Source organism: Oncorhynchus clarkii, chromosome 12 (genome assembly GCF_045791955.1).
Source record: "Oncorhynchus clarkii lewisi isolate Uvic-CL-2024 chromosome 12, UVic_Ocla_1.0, whole genome shotgun sequence".
Lineage (NCBI taxonomy): Eukaryota > Metazoa > Chordata > Actinopteri > Salmoniformes > Salmonidae > Oncorhynchus > Oncorhynchus clarkii.
This window is the reverse complement of record NC_092158.1, coordinates 18,849,944-18,866,809: the sequence shown is the minus strand read 5'-3', so window position 1 is coordinate 18,866,809 and position 16,866 is coordinate 18,849,944. Positions and strand designations below refer to the sequence as shown.

General features: G+C 37.1%; 1 protein-coding gene across 4 annotated transcripts in view; it reads left to right on the top strand.

Annotated features, from left to right (window-relative positions):
* LOC139422837 (ras-specific guanine nucleotide-releasing factor 2-like) overlaps positions 1–16,866 on the top strand; it is a 77,633-nt gene that overhangs the window by 32,004 nt on the left and 28,763 nt on the right. For 3 of the 4 annotated variants that reach the window (XM_071174236.1, XM_071174234.1, XM_071174237.1), the window contains exons 7-15: positions 997–1,190; positions 1,359–1,468; positions 4,219–4,337; positions 4,513–4,676; positions 4,839–4,905; positions 5,088–5,224; positions 5,382–5,464; positions 5,600–5,848; positions 6,217–6,309. In XM_071174236.1, coding sequence (XP_071030337.1) covers positions 997–1,190; positions 1,359–1,468; positions 4,219–4,337; positions 4,513–4,676; positions 4,839–4,905; positions 5,088–5,224; positions 5,382–5,464; positions 5,600–5,848; positions 6,217–6,309 — 1,216 coding nt within the window. The remainder of the gene's footprint in view (positions 1–996; positions 1,191–1,358; positions 1,469–4,218; positions 4,338–4,512; positions 4,677–4,838; positions 4,906–5,087; positions 5,225–5,381; positions 5,465–5,599; positions 5,849–6,216; positions 6,310–16,866) is intronic. The other variant, XM_071174235.1, reaches the window with a different exon arrangement.

Below are 16,866 nucleotides of genomic sequence, written 5' to 3'. Positions count from 1 at the left end.
TAATAATAGATTAATTTGTTGCTTGTGAGCTCAATAGATTATAATATATATATTTTCGAAGAAGCGTGGATCATCATTATTTGGCCCATATAGATTAATTAGCCAGATCTGTTTTTGGTCAAATAGCATATTTAAAATAATGAATCTCCTCACCAGGGTCTTGACCTGGCTGCAGTTCGGTGTCGTAACCGACTTCAGTGGGAAAATGCTCACCTTTGATGGCCACTGGCATGCTGGAGAAGTGTTCTCTTCACAGATGAATCTCGGTTTTAATTGTACCGGACAGATGGCAGACGTCGTGTGGGCAAGCGGTTTGCTAATGTCAACATTGTGAACAGAGTGCACCATGGTGGCGGTGGGGTTATGGTATGGGCAGGCAAGCATAAGCTACATACACAATTGCATTTTACTGATTGCACTTTGAATGCACAGAGATACCATGACGAGATCCTGAAGCCCATTGTCGTGCCATTCATCCACCGCCATCACCTCATGTTTCAGCATCATAATGCACGGCCCCATGTTGCAGGGATCTGTACACAATTTCTGGAAGCTGGCCTGCATACTCACCAGACATGTCACCGATTGAGCATGTTTGGGATACTCTGCATTGACGTGTGCATCAGCATGTTCCAGTTCCAACCAATATGCAGCAACTTTGCACAGCCATGAGTGGGACAACATTCCACAGGCCACAATCAACAGCCTGATCAACTCTATGCGAAGGAGATGTGTCATGCTGCATGAGGAAAATGGTGGTTACACCAGATACTGACTGTTTTTATGATCCATGCCCCTACCTTTAAAAAATGTTATTTATGACAAACAGATGCGGATCTGTATTCCCAGTCATGTTAAATCTATAGATTAGGGCCTAATACATTTCCTTATATGAACTGTAACTCAGTTGCAGTTTATTTTTTAATATTTTTGTTCAGTGTAATTTATTACGTGTGTATAATGTGTAGTAATGTCTCACTTGCTCTCTCTCTCTAGCGGACCTGTTTGACATTCTGCTGCCCATGCTGAATATCTACCAGGAGTTTGTGAGGAACCACCAGTACAGCCTGCAGGTCCTGGCCAACTGTAAACAGAACAGAGACTTTGACAAGCTGCTGAAGCAGTATGAGACTAATACTGCCTGTGAGGAACGCATGCTGGAGACCTTCCTCACATACCCCATGTTCCAGGTAAAACACGCGCCCACACACACACACACACACACACACATCCAGACCTCATTAACCTCCGACCTTTAACCCCTCAACTTCCACATCTACCATATGACCCAGACCTCCTCTCTCCTCACATGTAGAGCTGACTGACAGACAGTCAGACATCTTTCCGATGTGTTTTAGATTCCTCGTTACATCATCACTCTCCATGAGTTGCTGGCACACACACCTCATGAGCACGTGGAGCGCAAGAGCCTGGAGTTCGCCAAGTCCAAACTAGAGGAGCTGTCAAAGTGAGTGTGGATAATGTATCTGTTAATGTACAGTTGAAGTAGGAAGTTTACCTACACTTAGGTTGGAGTCATTCAAACTAGTTTTTCAACCACTCCACAAATGTCTTGTTAACAAACTATAGTTTTGGCAAGTCGGTTAGGACATCTACTTTGTGCATGACACAAATCATTTTTCCAACAATTGTTTGCAGACAGAATATTTAACTTATAATTCACTGTATCACAATTCTAGTACGTCAGAAGTTTACATACACTAAGTTGACTGTGCCTTTAAACAGGTTGGAAAATTCCAGAAAATGATGTCATGGCTTTAGAAGCATCTGATAGGCTAATTGACATAATTTGAGTAAATTGGAGGTGTACCTGTGGATGTATTTCAAGGCCAACCTTCAAACTCAGTGCCTCTTTGCTTGACATCATGGGAAAATCCAGAGAAATCAGCCAAGACCTCAGAAAAAAAATTGTAGACCTCCCAAGTCTGGTTCATCCTTGGGAGCAATTTCCAAACACTTTTAAGTTTTTGCATCTGAGCTCTTTGAGTGTGCGGCTCTCCTTTTTTTTAAATGCCTGAAGGTACCACGTTCATCTGTACAAACAATAGTACGCAAGTATAAACACCATGGGACCACGCAGTCGTCATACCGCTCAGGAAGGAGACGCGTTCTGTCTCCTAGAGATGAGCGTACTTTGGTGCGAAAAGTACAAATCAATCCCAGAACAACAGCAAAGGACCTTGTGAAGATGCTGGAGGAAACAGGTACAAAAGTATCTATATCCACAGTAAAACAAGTCCTATATCGACATAACTTGAAAGGCCGCTCAGCAAGGAAGAAGCCACTGCCCCAAAACTGCCATAAAAAAGACAGCCTACGGTTTGCAAATGTCGTCTGGTCTGATGAAACAAAAATAGAACTGTTTGGCCATAATGACCATCGTTATGTTTGGAGGAAAAAGGGGTAGGCTTGCAAGCCGAAGAACACCATCCCAACCGTGATTCACGGGGTTGGCAGCATCATGTTGTGAGGGTGCTTTGCTGCAGGAGGGACTGGTGCACTTCACAAAACAGATGACATCATGAGGGAGGAAAATTATGTGGATATAATTGAAGCAACATCTCAATACATCAGTATTAAAACTCGGTTGCAAATGGGTCTTCCAAATGGACAATGACCCCAAGCATACTTCCAAAGTTGTGGCAAAATAGCTTAAGGACAACCAAGTCAAGGTATTGGAGTGGCCATCACAAAGCCCTGACCTCAATCCTATAGAAAAGTTGTGGGCAGAACTGAAAAAGTGTGTGCGAGCAAGGAGGCCAATAAACCTGACTCAGTTACACCAGCTCTGTCAGGAGGAATGGGACAAAATTCACCCAACTTATTGTGGGAAGCTTGTGGAAGGCTTCCCAAACGTTTGACCCAACTGAAATTTAAAGGCAATGCTTCCAAATACTAATTGAGTGTAAACTTCTGACCCACTGGGAATGTGATGAAAGAAATGAAAGCTGAAATAAATCATTCTCTCTACTGTTATTCTGACATGTCACATTCTTAAAATAAAGTGGTGATCCTAACTGACCTAAGACAGGGACTTTTTACTGGGATTAAATATCAGGAATTGTGAAAAACTGAGTTTAAATGTATTTGGCTAAGGTGTATGTAAACTTATGACTTCAACTGTAGCTGTAGATAACAGTGTGTATGTTGTATATGTAGCTAACAGTGGTTGTGGTGATAATGTAGTTAACATTGTTTGTGTTGACAATGTAGCTAACGGTGGATATGTAGATTATGTAGCTAACTGTGGTTGTGTGGGTTATGTAGCTAACAGTGGCTGTGTGGATAATGTAGCTGTAGCTAATGGTAGTCATGTTGATAATGTAGCTAACAGTGGTTGTGTCGATAGTGTAGCTAAGGGTGGTTGTGTAGATAATGTAGCTGTAGCTAACAGTGGTTGTGTAGATCATGTAGTTAACAGTAGCTGTGTGGATACTGTAGCTTTAGCTAACAGTAGTTGTGTTGATAATGTAGCTAACAGTAGTTTTGTTGATAATGTAGTTGTAGTTAACAGTGGTTGTGTAGATAATGTAGCTGTAGTTAACAGTGGTTGTGTAGGTAATGTAGCTATCTGGGGTTGTGTTGAAAAGCTAGCTATCAGTGATTGTGTAGATAATGTTGCTAACAGTGGTTGTGTGGATAATGTAGCTAACAGTGGTTGTGTAGAAAATGTAGCTGTAGCTAACAGTGGTTGTGTAGATAATTTAGCTGTAATTAATAACAGTGGCTGTGTAGATAATGTTGATAATTTAGCTAAGGGTTGTTGTGTAGTTAATGGAGCTAATAGTTCTTGCGTAAAAAAATGTAGGTGTAGTTAACAGTGGTTGTGTATATAATTTAGCTAACAGTGGTTGTGTTGATAATGTAGCTAACAGTGGTTGTGTGGATGTAGCTAAAAGTGGTTGTGTTGATAATTTTACGTGGTTGTGTAGAAAATGTAGCTGTCGCTAACAGTGGTTGCTTAGATAATATAGCTTAAGCTAACAGTGGTTGTGTAGATTATGTATTTTCAGCAAACAGTGGTTGTTTCTATAATGTAGCTAACGTCGGCTGTGTCGATAATATAGCTAACGGCAGCTGTGTAGATAATGTAGCTAACTGTCACTGTGTTGATAATGTAGCTAACGGTGGTTGTGTTCATATTGTAGGTAACAGTAGTTGTGTTGATAATGTAGCTAACTGTGGTTTTGTTGTCAGGATGATGCATGATGAGGTGAGCGATACAGAGAACATTCGTAAGAATCTGGCCATTGAGAGAATGATCGTAGAAGGTTGTGACATATTACTGGATACCAGCCAGACCTTTGTCAGACAGGGTGAGTACATATGCGTTTTATCACCCACACACACACCAGGCAGAATGCACAGCATTATAAGATGGTTGCCGGTAACTGTCATCAGTAGTACAGTATGTGTAACCTATGTTTTTTGTTTCCCCGCCTCCCACCAAATATACACACACACCATCCCCCCTCTCCATCTACCCATCAGGCTCACTGATCCAGCTCCCATCCAGCAATGAACGGGGCATGCTCAGTAAGGTCCGTCTGGGCTCTCTGTCACTCAAGAAGGAAGGAGAGCGACAGTGTTTCCTGTTTACAAAACACTTCCTTGTCTGCACACGCACTTCCGGGGGCAAGCTGCACCTGATCAAGGTGAGAATCAAACACAGACACACATGCATGTACTTTCGCATGGTCAAACACCTGCACACAAGGTAGTAGGAAACATTTGTATGTCAAGCAGATTTTAACTCAACTGACCTTCCCTCTATACATGATGTATGACCTCTAACCTCTGCCCTTTGATCCTAACAGCAGGGTGGGGTGTTGACCCTGATAGAATGTACACTTGTAGAGGAGCTGGACGCCAATGATGAGGACTGTAAGTGTCTTTCTTAATCAATAAAACAAATCAATCACCCAATCAACAAGTCTATTAATCTTGTCTCTCTTTTTATTTTTTTCTCTCTCTCTCTCTCTCTCTCTCTCTCTCTCTCTCTCTCTCTCTCTCTCTCTCTTGTTCTCTCACTCTCTCTCTTGCTCTCCCCTCTCTCCCCTCTGTAGACAATTCAGGAAGTCAGGGCTTCAACCACCTGGAGTTTAAGATCATGGTGGAACCCCCTGATGGCCCCGCCTTCTCTGTCATCCTATTGGCTCCCTCCCGCCAGGAGAAAGCTGGCTGGACCAGTGACATCAGTCAGGTAAACACACAAATGAACTCATACTCCAACTGCTTCTGCATGCCTCTAACCACTAATTTTGAAAGAGGTTCAGGACCATGGACAGGGACATGTGTCTCACCACTCTTTTCTCCCTCTGTCTTTCATTCTGTAACTATTTCTTTCTCTCTGTTGATAGTGTATAGATAATATCCGCTGTAATGGCCTGATGACCAGTGTGTTTGAGGAAAACTCTAAAGTCACTGTGCCGCACATGATCAAGTAAGAGCTCAAATAAAGTTTAAATCATTTTTCCCCCTTTTCTACGCCAGTGAGGGTTTATAATCCCCAGGTTATCCAATTCCCTTCTTCCTCTCTGGGAGATAATGTTGATCTTATTCATTTGTGTCCCACCAGGTCGGACGCACGTCTGCACAAAGATGATGTGGACATCTGCTTCAGCAAGACGCTCAACTCCTGCAAGGTCCCCCAGATCCGCTACGCCAGCGTGGAGCGGCTGCTGGAAAGACTGACTGACCTGCGCTTCCTGTCCATCGACTTCCTCAACACCTTCCTCCACACATACAGGATCTTTACTACTGCGGCTGTGGTCATGGACAAACTGGCCGACATATACAAGAAACCCTTTACCTCTATACCGGTCAGGTAGAAAGATATACCGTATGAACCCACTCACACATACACAATATGTATCTTCTCATTCATCCATCTCTCCTTTATCCATTTCTCTCTTCCCCCCTCAATCCTCATATATTAGACATGCATGCTGACCATCACCATCTATGTCTCTTTCACTCTCATTTCTCTCCCTCCACCCCTGTCCTCCTCCACTCCCATCCTCTCCCCTCCTCATCTCCTGTCCTCCATTCCTCCCCTACTCCCCCTTCCACCTCCATCCTCCACTCCTCCCCTACTCCTCCCCCTCCTCTACTCTGCTCCTCTCCTCCACTTCACTCCTCCACCTACTCTCCCATCCTTTCCTGTGCTATCCTCCTCCTCCCCTCTCCTCACAGGGTTCAGTATCACTCCTCTGATCGTCTGTCCATCACGTCTCTCTGTCCTGACTACAGTTTGAAGATCACACAGCTTGCTCTGGACCAACAAGAGTAACACTCTTTTTTTCTTTCATTACTTTATTTCAGTCCTACAGTAGTTCATACAGTACATGCTTCATTTCACTCATACAGTAGTTCATACAGTACATGCTTCATTTCACTCTTACAGTAGTTCATACAGTAGATCCTTCATTTCACTCATACAGTAGTTCATACAGTACATGCTTCATTTCACTCTTACAGTAGTTCATACAGTACATGCTTCATTTCACTCTTACAGTAGTTCATACAGTAGATCCTTCATTTCACTCATACAGTAGATCCTTCATTTCACTCTTACAGTAGTTCATACAGTAAATCCTTCATTTCACTCAAACAGTAGATCCTTCATTTCACTCTTACAGTAGTTCATACAGTAGATCCTTCATTTCACTCATACAGTAGTTCATACAGTACATGCTTCATTTCACTCTTACAGTAGTTCATACAGTAGATCCTTCATTTCACTCATACAGTAGATCCTTCATTTCACTCATACAGTAGATCCTTCATTTCACTCTTACAGTAGTTCATACAGTAGATCCTTCATTTCACTCATACAGTAGAGACTTCATTTCACTCATACAGTAGATCCTTAATTTCACTCATACAGTAGAGACTTAATTTCACTCATACAGTAGAGACTTCATTTCACTCATACAGTAGTTCATACAGTACATCCTTCATTTCACTTATACAGTAGATCCTTCATTTCACTCCTACAGTAGATTCTTCATTTCACTCATACAGTAGATCCTTCATTTCACTCATACAGTACATCCTTCATTTCACTCATACAGTAGATCCTTCATTTCACTCATACAGTAGATCCTTCATTTCACTCATACAGTAGATTCTTCATTTCACTTATACAGTAGTTCATACATAGATTATTTTATTTCACTCATACAGTAGTTCATACATTATATCCTTCATTTCACTCATACAGTAGTTCATACAGTACATCCATAATTTCACTCATACAGTAGTTCATACATTGTATCCTTCATTTCACTCATACAGTAGTTCATACATTATATCCTTCATTTCACTCATACAGTAGTTCATACAATATATCCTTCATTTCACTCATACAGTAGTTCATACATTAGATCATTCATTTCACTCATACAGTAGTTCATACAGTACATCCTTCATTTCACTCATACAGTACATCCTTCATTTCACTCATACAGTAGATCCTTCATTTCACTCATACATTAGATCCTTAATTTCACTCACACAATACATCCTTAATTTCACTCACACAATACATCCTTAATTTCACTCACACAATACATCCTTCATTTCACTCATACAGTAGATTCTTCATTTCACTCTTACAGTAGTTCATGCAGTACATCCTTCATTTCACTCATACAGTAGTTCATACAGTAGATCCTTCATTTCAATCCTACAGTAGTTCATACAGTAGATCCTTCATTTCACTCACACAATACATCCTTAATTTCACTCATACAGTAGTTCACACAGTGGATACTTTATTTCACTTATACAGTAATTCATACAGTATATTCTTAATTTCACTCATACAGTAATTCATACAGTAGATCCATCATTTCACTCCTACAGTAGATTCTTCATTTCACTCATACATTAGATCCTTCATTTCACTCACACAATACATCCTTCATTTCACTCACACAATACATCCTTAATTTCACTCACACAATACATCCTTCATTTCACTCATACAGTAGATTCTTCATTTCACTCTTACAGTAGATTCTTCATTTCACTCTTACAATAGTTTGTGCAGTACATCCTTCATTTCACTCATACAGTAGTTCATACAGTTCATCCTTCATTTCACTCATACAATAGATTCTTCATTTCACTCATACAATAGATCCTTCATTTCACTCATACAGTAGTTCATACAGTTCATCCTTCATTTTGGTCATACAATAGATTCTTCATTTCACTCCTACAATAGTTTGTGCAGTACATCCTTCATTTCACTCATACAGTAGATCCTTCATTTCACTCATACATTAGATCCTTAATTTCACTCACACAATACATCCTTAATTTCACTCACACAATACATCCTTAATTTCACTCACACAATACATCCTTCATTTCACTCATACAGTAGATTCTTCATTTCACTCTTACAGTAGTTCATGCAGTACATCCTTCATTTCACTCATACAGTAGTTCATATAGTATATCCTTAATTTCACTCATACAGTTGTTCATACAGTAGATCCTTCATTTCACTCATACAGTAGTTCATACAGTTCATCCTTCATTTCAGTCATACAATAGATTCTTCATTTCACTCATACAATAGATTCTTAATTTCACTCATACAGTAGTTCATACAGTTCATCCTTCATTTTGGTCATACAATAGATTCTTCATTTCACTCCTACAATAGTTTGTGCAGTACATCCTTCATTTCACTCATACAGTAGATCCTTCATTTCACTCATATATTAGATCCTTAATTTCACTCACACAATACATCCTTAATTTCACTCACACAATACATCCTTAATTTCACTCACACAATACATCCTTCATTTCACTCATACAGTAGATCCTTCATTTCACTCTTACAGTAGTTCATACAGTAGATCCTTCATTTCACTCATACAGTAGAGACTTCATTTCACTCATACAGTAGATCCTTCATTTCACTCATACAGTAGAGACTTAATTTCACTCATACAGTAGAGACTCCATTTCACTCATACAGTAGTTCATACAGTACATCCTTCATTTCACTTATACAGTAGATCCTTCATTTCACTCCTACAGTAGATTCTTCATTTCACTCATACAGTAGATCCTTCATTTCACTCATACAGTACATCCTTCATTTCACTCATACAGTAGATCCTTCATTTCACTCATACAGTAGATTCTTCATTTCACTTATACAGTAGTTCATACATAGATTATTTTATTTCACTCATACAGTAGTTCATACATTATATCCTTCATTTCACTCATACAGTAGTTCATACAGTACATCCATAATTTCACTCATACAGTAGTTCATACAATATATCCTTCATTTCACTCATACAGTAGTTCATACATTAGATCATTCATTTCACTCATACAGTAGTTCATACAGTACATCCTTCATTTCACTCATACAGTACATCCTTCATTTCACTCATACAGTAGATCCTTCATTTCACTCATACATTAGATCCTTAATTTCACTCACACAATACATCCTTAATTTCACTCACACAATACATCCTTAATTTCACTCACACAATACATCCTTCATTTCACTCATACAGTAGATTCTTCATTTCACTCTTACAGTAGTTCATGCAGTGCATCCTTCATTTCACTCATACAGTAGTTCATACAGTAGATCCTTCATTTCAATCCTACAGTAGTTCATACAGTAGATCCTTCATTTCACTCACACAATACATCCTTAATTTCACTCATACAGTAGTTCACACAGTGGATACTTTATTTCACTTATACAGTAATTCATACAGTATATTCTTAATTTCACTCATACAGTAATTCATACAGTAGATCCATCATTTCACTCCTACAGTAGATTCTTCATTTCACTCATACATTAGATCCTTCATTTCACTCACACAATACATCCTTCATTTCACTCACACAATACATCCTTAATTTCACTCACACAATACATCCTTCATTTCACTCATACAGTAGATTCTTCATTTCACTCTTACAGTAGATTCTTCATTTCACTCTTACAATAGTTTGTGCAGTACATCCTTAATTTCACTCATACAGTAGTTCATACAGTAGATCCTTCATTTCACTCATACAGTAGATTCTTCATTTCACTCCTACAATAGTTTGTGCAGTACATCCTTCATTTCACTCATACAGTAGATCCCTCTTTACACTCATACAGTAGTTCATATAGTATATCCTTAATTTCACTCATACAGTTGTTCATACAGTAGATCCTTCATTTCACTCATACAGTAGTTCATACAGTTCATCCTTCATTTCAGTCATACAATAGATTCTTCATTTCACTCATACAATAGATTCTTAATTTCACTCATACAGTAGTTCATACAGTTCATCCTTCATTTTGGTCATACAATAGATTCTTCATTTCACTCCTACAATAGTTTGTGCAGTACATCCTTCATTTCACTCATACAGTAGATCCTTCATTTCACTCATACATTAGATCCTTAATTTCACTCACACAATACATCCTTAATTTCACTCACACAATACATCCTTAATTTCACTCACACAATACATCCTTCATTTCACTCATACAGTAGATTCTTCATTTCACTCTTACAGTAGTTCATGCAGTACATCCTTCATTTCACTCATACAGTAGTTCATATAGTATATCCTTAATTTCACTCATACAGTTGTTCATACAGTAGATCCTTCATTTCACTCATACAGTAGTTCATACAGTTCATCCTTCATTTCAGTCATACAATAGATTCTTCATTTCACTCATACAATAGATTCTTAATTTCACTCATACAGTAGTTCATACAGTTCATCCTTCATTTTGGTCATACAATAGATTCTTCATTTCACTCCTACAATAGTTTGTGCAGTACATCCTTCATTTCACTCATACAGTAGATCCTTCATTTCACTCATACATTAGATCCTTAATTTCACTCACACAATACATCCTTAATTTCACTCACACAATACATCCTTAATTTCACTCACACAATACATCCTTCATTTCACTCATACAGTAGATTCTTCATTTCACTCTTACAGTAGTTCATGCAGTACATCCTTCATTTCACTCATACAGTAGTTCATACAGTAGATCCTTCATTTCACTCCTACAGTAGTTCATACAGTAGATCCTTCATTTCACTCACACAATACATCCTTAATTTCACTCATACAGTAGTTCACACAGTGGATACTTTATTTCACTTATACAGTAATTCATACAGTATATTCTTAATTTCACTCATACAGTAATTCATACAGTAGATCCATCATTTCACTCCTACAGTAGATTCTTCATTTCACTCATACAATACATCCTTCATTTCACTCACACAATACATCCTTAATTTCACTCACACAATACATCCTTAATTTCACTCATACAGTAGATTCTTCATTTCACTCTTACAATAGTTTGTGCAGTACATCCTTCATTTCACTCATACAGTAGTTCATACAGTAGATCCTTCATTTCACTCATACAATAGATTCTTCATTTCACTCATACAATAGATTCTTAATTTCACTCATACAGTAGTTCATACAGTTCATGCTTCATTTCACTCTTACAGTAGTTCATACAGTAGATCCTTCATTTCACTCATACAGTAGATCCTTCATTTCACTCATACAGTAGATCTTTAATTTCACTCTTACAGTAGTTCATACAGTAGATCCTTCATTTCACTCATACAGTAGTTCATACAGTACATGCTTCATTTCACTCTTACAGTAGTTCATACAGTAGATCCTTCATTTCACTCATACAGTAGATCCTTCATTTCACTCATACAGTAGATCTTTCATTTCACTCTTACAGTAGTTCATACAGTAGATCCTTCATTTCACTCATACAGTAGTTCATACGGTACATTCTTCATTTCACTCTTACAGTAGTTCATACAGTAGATCCTTCATTTCACTCATACAGTAGATCCTTCATTTCACTCATACAGTAGATCCTTCATTTCACTCTTACAGTAGTTCATACAGTAGATCCTTCATTTCACTCATACAGTAGATCCTTCATTTCACTCATACAGTAGATCTTTAATTTCACTCTTACAGTAGTTCATACAGTAGATCCTTCATTTCACTCATACAGTAGTTCATACAGTACATGCTTCATTTCACTCTTACAGTAGTTCATACAGTAGATCCTTCATTTCACTCATACAGTAGATCCTTCATTTCACTCATACAGTAGATCTTTCATTTCACTCTTACAGTAGTTCATACAGTAGATCCTTCATTTCACTCATACAGTAGTTCATACAGTACATGCTTCATTTCACTCTTACAGTAGTTCATACAGTAGATCCTTCATTTCACGCATACAGTAGATCCTTCATTTCACTCATACAGTAGATCCTTCATTTCACTCTTACAGTAGTTCATACAGTAGATCCTTCATTTCACTCATACAGTAGTTCATACAGTACATGCTTCATTTCACTCTTACAGTAGTTCATACAGTAGATTCTTCATTTCACTCATGCAGTAAATGATACAGTAGATCCTTCATTTCACTCATACAGTAGATCCTTCATTTCACTCTTACAGTAGAGACTTCATTTCACTCATACAGTAGATCCTTCATTTCACTCATACAGTAGATTCTTCATTTCACTCATACAGTAGATCCTTCATTTCACTCATACAGTACATCCTTCATTTCACTCATACAGTAGATCCTTCATTTCACTCATACAGTAGATTCTTCATTTCACTTATACAGTAGTTCATACATAGATTATTTTATTTCACTCATACAGCAGTTCATACATTATATCCTTCATTTCACTCATACAGTAGTTCATACAGTACATCCATAATTTAACTCATACAGTAGTTCATACATTGTATCCTTCATTTCACTCATACAGTAGTTCATACAATATATCCTTCATTTCACTCATACAGTAGTTCATACATTAGATCATTCATTTCACTCATACAGTAGTTCATACATTAGATCCTTCATTTCACTCATACAGTACATCCTTCATTTCACTCATACAGTAGATCCTTCATTTCACTCATACATTAGATCCTTAATTTCACTCACACAATACATCCTTAATTTCACTCACACAATACATCCTTAATTTCACTCACACAATACATCCTTCATTTCACTCATACAGTAGATCCTTCATTTCACTCATACAGTAGTTCATACAGTAGATTCTTCATTTCACTCTTACAGTAGTTCATACAGTAGATCCTTCATTTCACTCCTACAGTAGTTCATACAGTAGATCCTTCATTTCACTCACACAATACATCCTTCATTTCACTCATATAGTAGTTCACACAGTGGATACTTTATTTCACTTATACAGTAATTCATACAGTATATTCTTAATTTCACTCATACAGTAATTCATACAGTAGATCCATCATTTCACTCCTACAGTAGATTCTTCATTTCACTCATACATTAGATCCTTCATTTCACTCACACAATACATCCTTCATTTCACTCACACAATACATCCTTAATTTCACTCACACAATACATCCTTCATTTCACTCATACAGTAGATTCTTCATTTCACTCTTACAGTAGATTCTTCATTTCACTCATACAGTAGTTCATACAGTAGATCCTTCATTTCACTCATACAGTAGATTCTTCATTTCACTCCTACAATAGTTTGTGCAGTACATCCTTCATTTCACTCATACAGTAGATCCCTCTTTACACTCATACAGTAGTCCATATAGTATATCCTTAATTTCACTCATACAGTTGTTCATACAGTAGATCCTTCATTTCACTCATACAGTAGATTCTTCATTTCACTCCTACAATAGTTTGTGCAGTACATCCTTCATTTCACTCATACATTAGATCCTTAATTTCACTCATACAGTAGTTTATACAGTAGATCCTTCATTTCACTCAAACAGTAGTTCATACAGTAGATCCTTCATTTCACTCATACAGTAGTTCATACAGTACATGCTTCATTTCACTCTTACAGTAGTTCATACAGTAGATCCTTCATTTCACTCATACAGTAGATCCTTCATTTCACTCATACAGTAGATCCTTCATTTCACTCTTACAGTAGTTCATACAGTAGATCCTTCATTTCACTCATACAGTAGTTCATACAGTACATGCTTCATTTCACTCTTACAGTAGTTCATACATTAGATTCTTCATTTCACTCATGCAGTAAATGATACAGTAGATCCTTCATTTCACTCATACAGTAGATCCTTCATTTCACTCTTACAGTAGAGACTTCATTTCACTCATACAGTAGATCCTTCATTTCACTCATACAGTAGATTCTTCATTTCACTCATACAGTAGATCCTTAATTTCACTCATACAGTACATCCTTCATTTCACTCATACAGTAGATCCTTCATTTCACTCATACAGTAGATTCTTCATTTCACTCCTACAATAGTTTGTGCAGTACATCCTTCATTTCACTCATACAGTAGATCCCTCTTTACACTCATACAGTAGTTCATATAGTATATCCTTAATTTCACTCATACAGTTGTTCATACAGTAGATCCTTCATTTCACTCATACAGTAGTTCATACAGTTCATCCTTCATTTCAGTCATACAATAGATTCTTCATTTCACTCATACAATAGATTCTTAATTTCACTCATACAGTAGTTCATACAGTTCATCCTTCATTTCGGTCATACAATAGATTCTTCATTTCACTCCTACAATAGTTTGTGCAGTACATCCTTCATTTCACTCATACATTAGATCCTTAATTTCACTCATACAGTAGTTTATACAGTAGATCCTTCATTTCACTCAAACAGTAGTTCATACAGTACATGCTTCATTTCACTCTTACAGTAGTTCATACAGTAGATCCTTCATTTCACTCATATAGTAGATCCTTCATTTCACTCATACAGTAGATCCTTCATTTCACTCTTACAGTAGTTCATACAGTAGATCCTTCATTTCACTCATATAGTAGATCCTTCATTTCACTCATATAGTAGATCCTTCATTTCACTCATACAGTACATCCTTCATTTCACTCATACAGTAGATCCTTCATTTCACTCATACATTAGATCCTTAATTTCACTCACACAATACATCCTTAATTTCACTCACACAATACATCCTTAATTTCACTCACACAATACATCCTTCATTTCACTCATACAGTAGATCCTTCATTTCACTCATACAGTAGTTCATACAGTAGATTCTTCATTTCAATCTTACAGTAGTTCATACAGTAGATCCTTCATTTCACTCCTACAGTAGTTCATACAGTAGATCCTTCATTTCACTCACACAATACATCCTTAATTTCACTCATATAGTAGTTCACACAGTGGATACTTTATTTCACTTATACAGTAATTCATACAGTATATTCTTAATTTCACTCATACAGTAATTCATACAGTAGATCCATCATTTCACTCCTACAGTAGATTCTTCATTTCACTCATACATTAGATCCTTCATTTCACTCACACAATACATCCTTCATTTCACTCACACAATACATCCTTAATTTCACTCACACAATACATCCTTCATTTCACTCATACAGTAGATTCTTCATTTCACTCTTACAGTAGATTCTTCATTTCACTCATACAGTAGTTCATACAGTAGATCCTTCATTTCACTCATACAATAGATTCTTCATTTCACTCCTACAATAGTTTGTGCAGTACATCCTTCATTTCACTCATACATTAGATCCTTAATTTCACTCATACAGTAGTTTATACAGTAGATCCTTCATTTCACTCAAACAGTAGTTCATACAGTAGATCCTTCATTTCACTCATACAGTAGTTCATACAGTACATGCTTCATTTCACTCTTACAGTAGTTCATACAGTAGATCCTTCATTTCACTCATACAGTAGATCCTTCATTTCACTCATACAGTAGATTCTTCATTTCACTCCTACAATAGTTTGTGCAGTACATCCTTCATTTCACTCATACAGTAGATCCCTCTTTACACTCATACAGTAGTTCATATAGTATATCCTTAATTTCACTCATACAGTTGTTCATACAGTAGATCCTTCATTTCACTCATACAGTAGATCCTTCATTTCACTCATACAGTAGATCCTTCATTTCACTCTTACAGTAGTTCATACAGTAGATCCTTCATTTCACTCATACAGTAGTTCATACAGTACATGCTTCATTTCACTCTTACAGTAGTTCATACATTAGATTCTTCATTTCACTCATGCAGTAAATGATACAGTAGATCCTTCATTTCACTCATACAGTAGATCCTTCATTTCACTCTTACAGTAGAGACTTCATTTCACTCATACAGTAGATCCTTCATTTCACTCATACAGTAGATTCTTCATTTCACTCATACAGTAGATCCTTAATTTCACTCATACAGTACATCCTTCATTTCACTCATACAGTAGATCCTTCATTTCACTCATACAGTAGATTCTTCATTTCACTCCTACAATAGTTTGTGCAGTACATCCTTCATTTCACTCATACAGTAGATCCCTCTTTACACTCATACAGTAGTTCATATAGTATATCCTTAATTTCACTCATACAGTTGTTCATACAGTAGATCCTTCATTTCACTCATACAGTAGTTCATAAAGTTCATCCTTCATTTCAGTCATACAATAGATTCTTCATTTTACTCATACAATAGATTCTTAATTTCACTCATACAGTAGTTCATACAGTTCATGCTTCATTTCACTCTTACAGTAGTTCATACAGTAGATCCTTCATTTCACTCATACAGTAGATCCTTCATTTCACTCATACAGTAGATCTTTAATTTCACTCTTACAGTAGTTCATACAGTAGATCCTTCATTTCACTCATACAGTT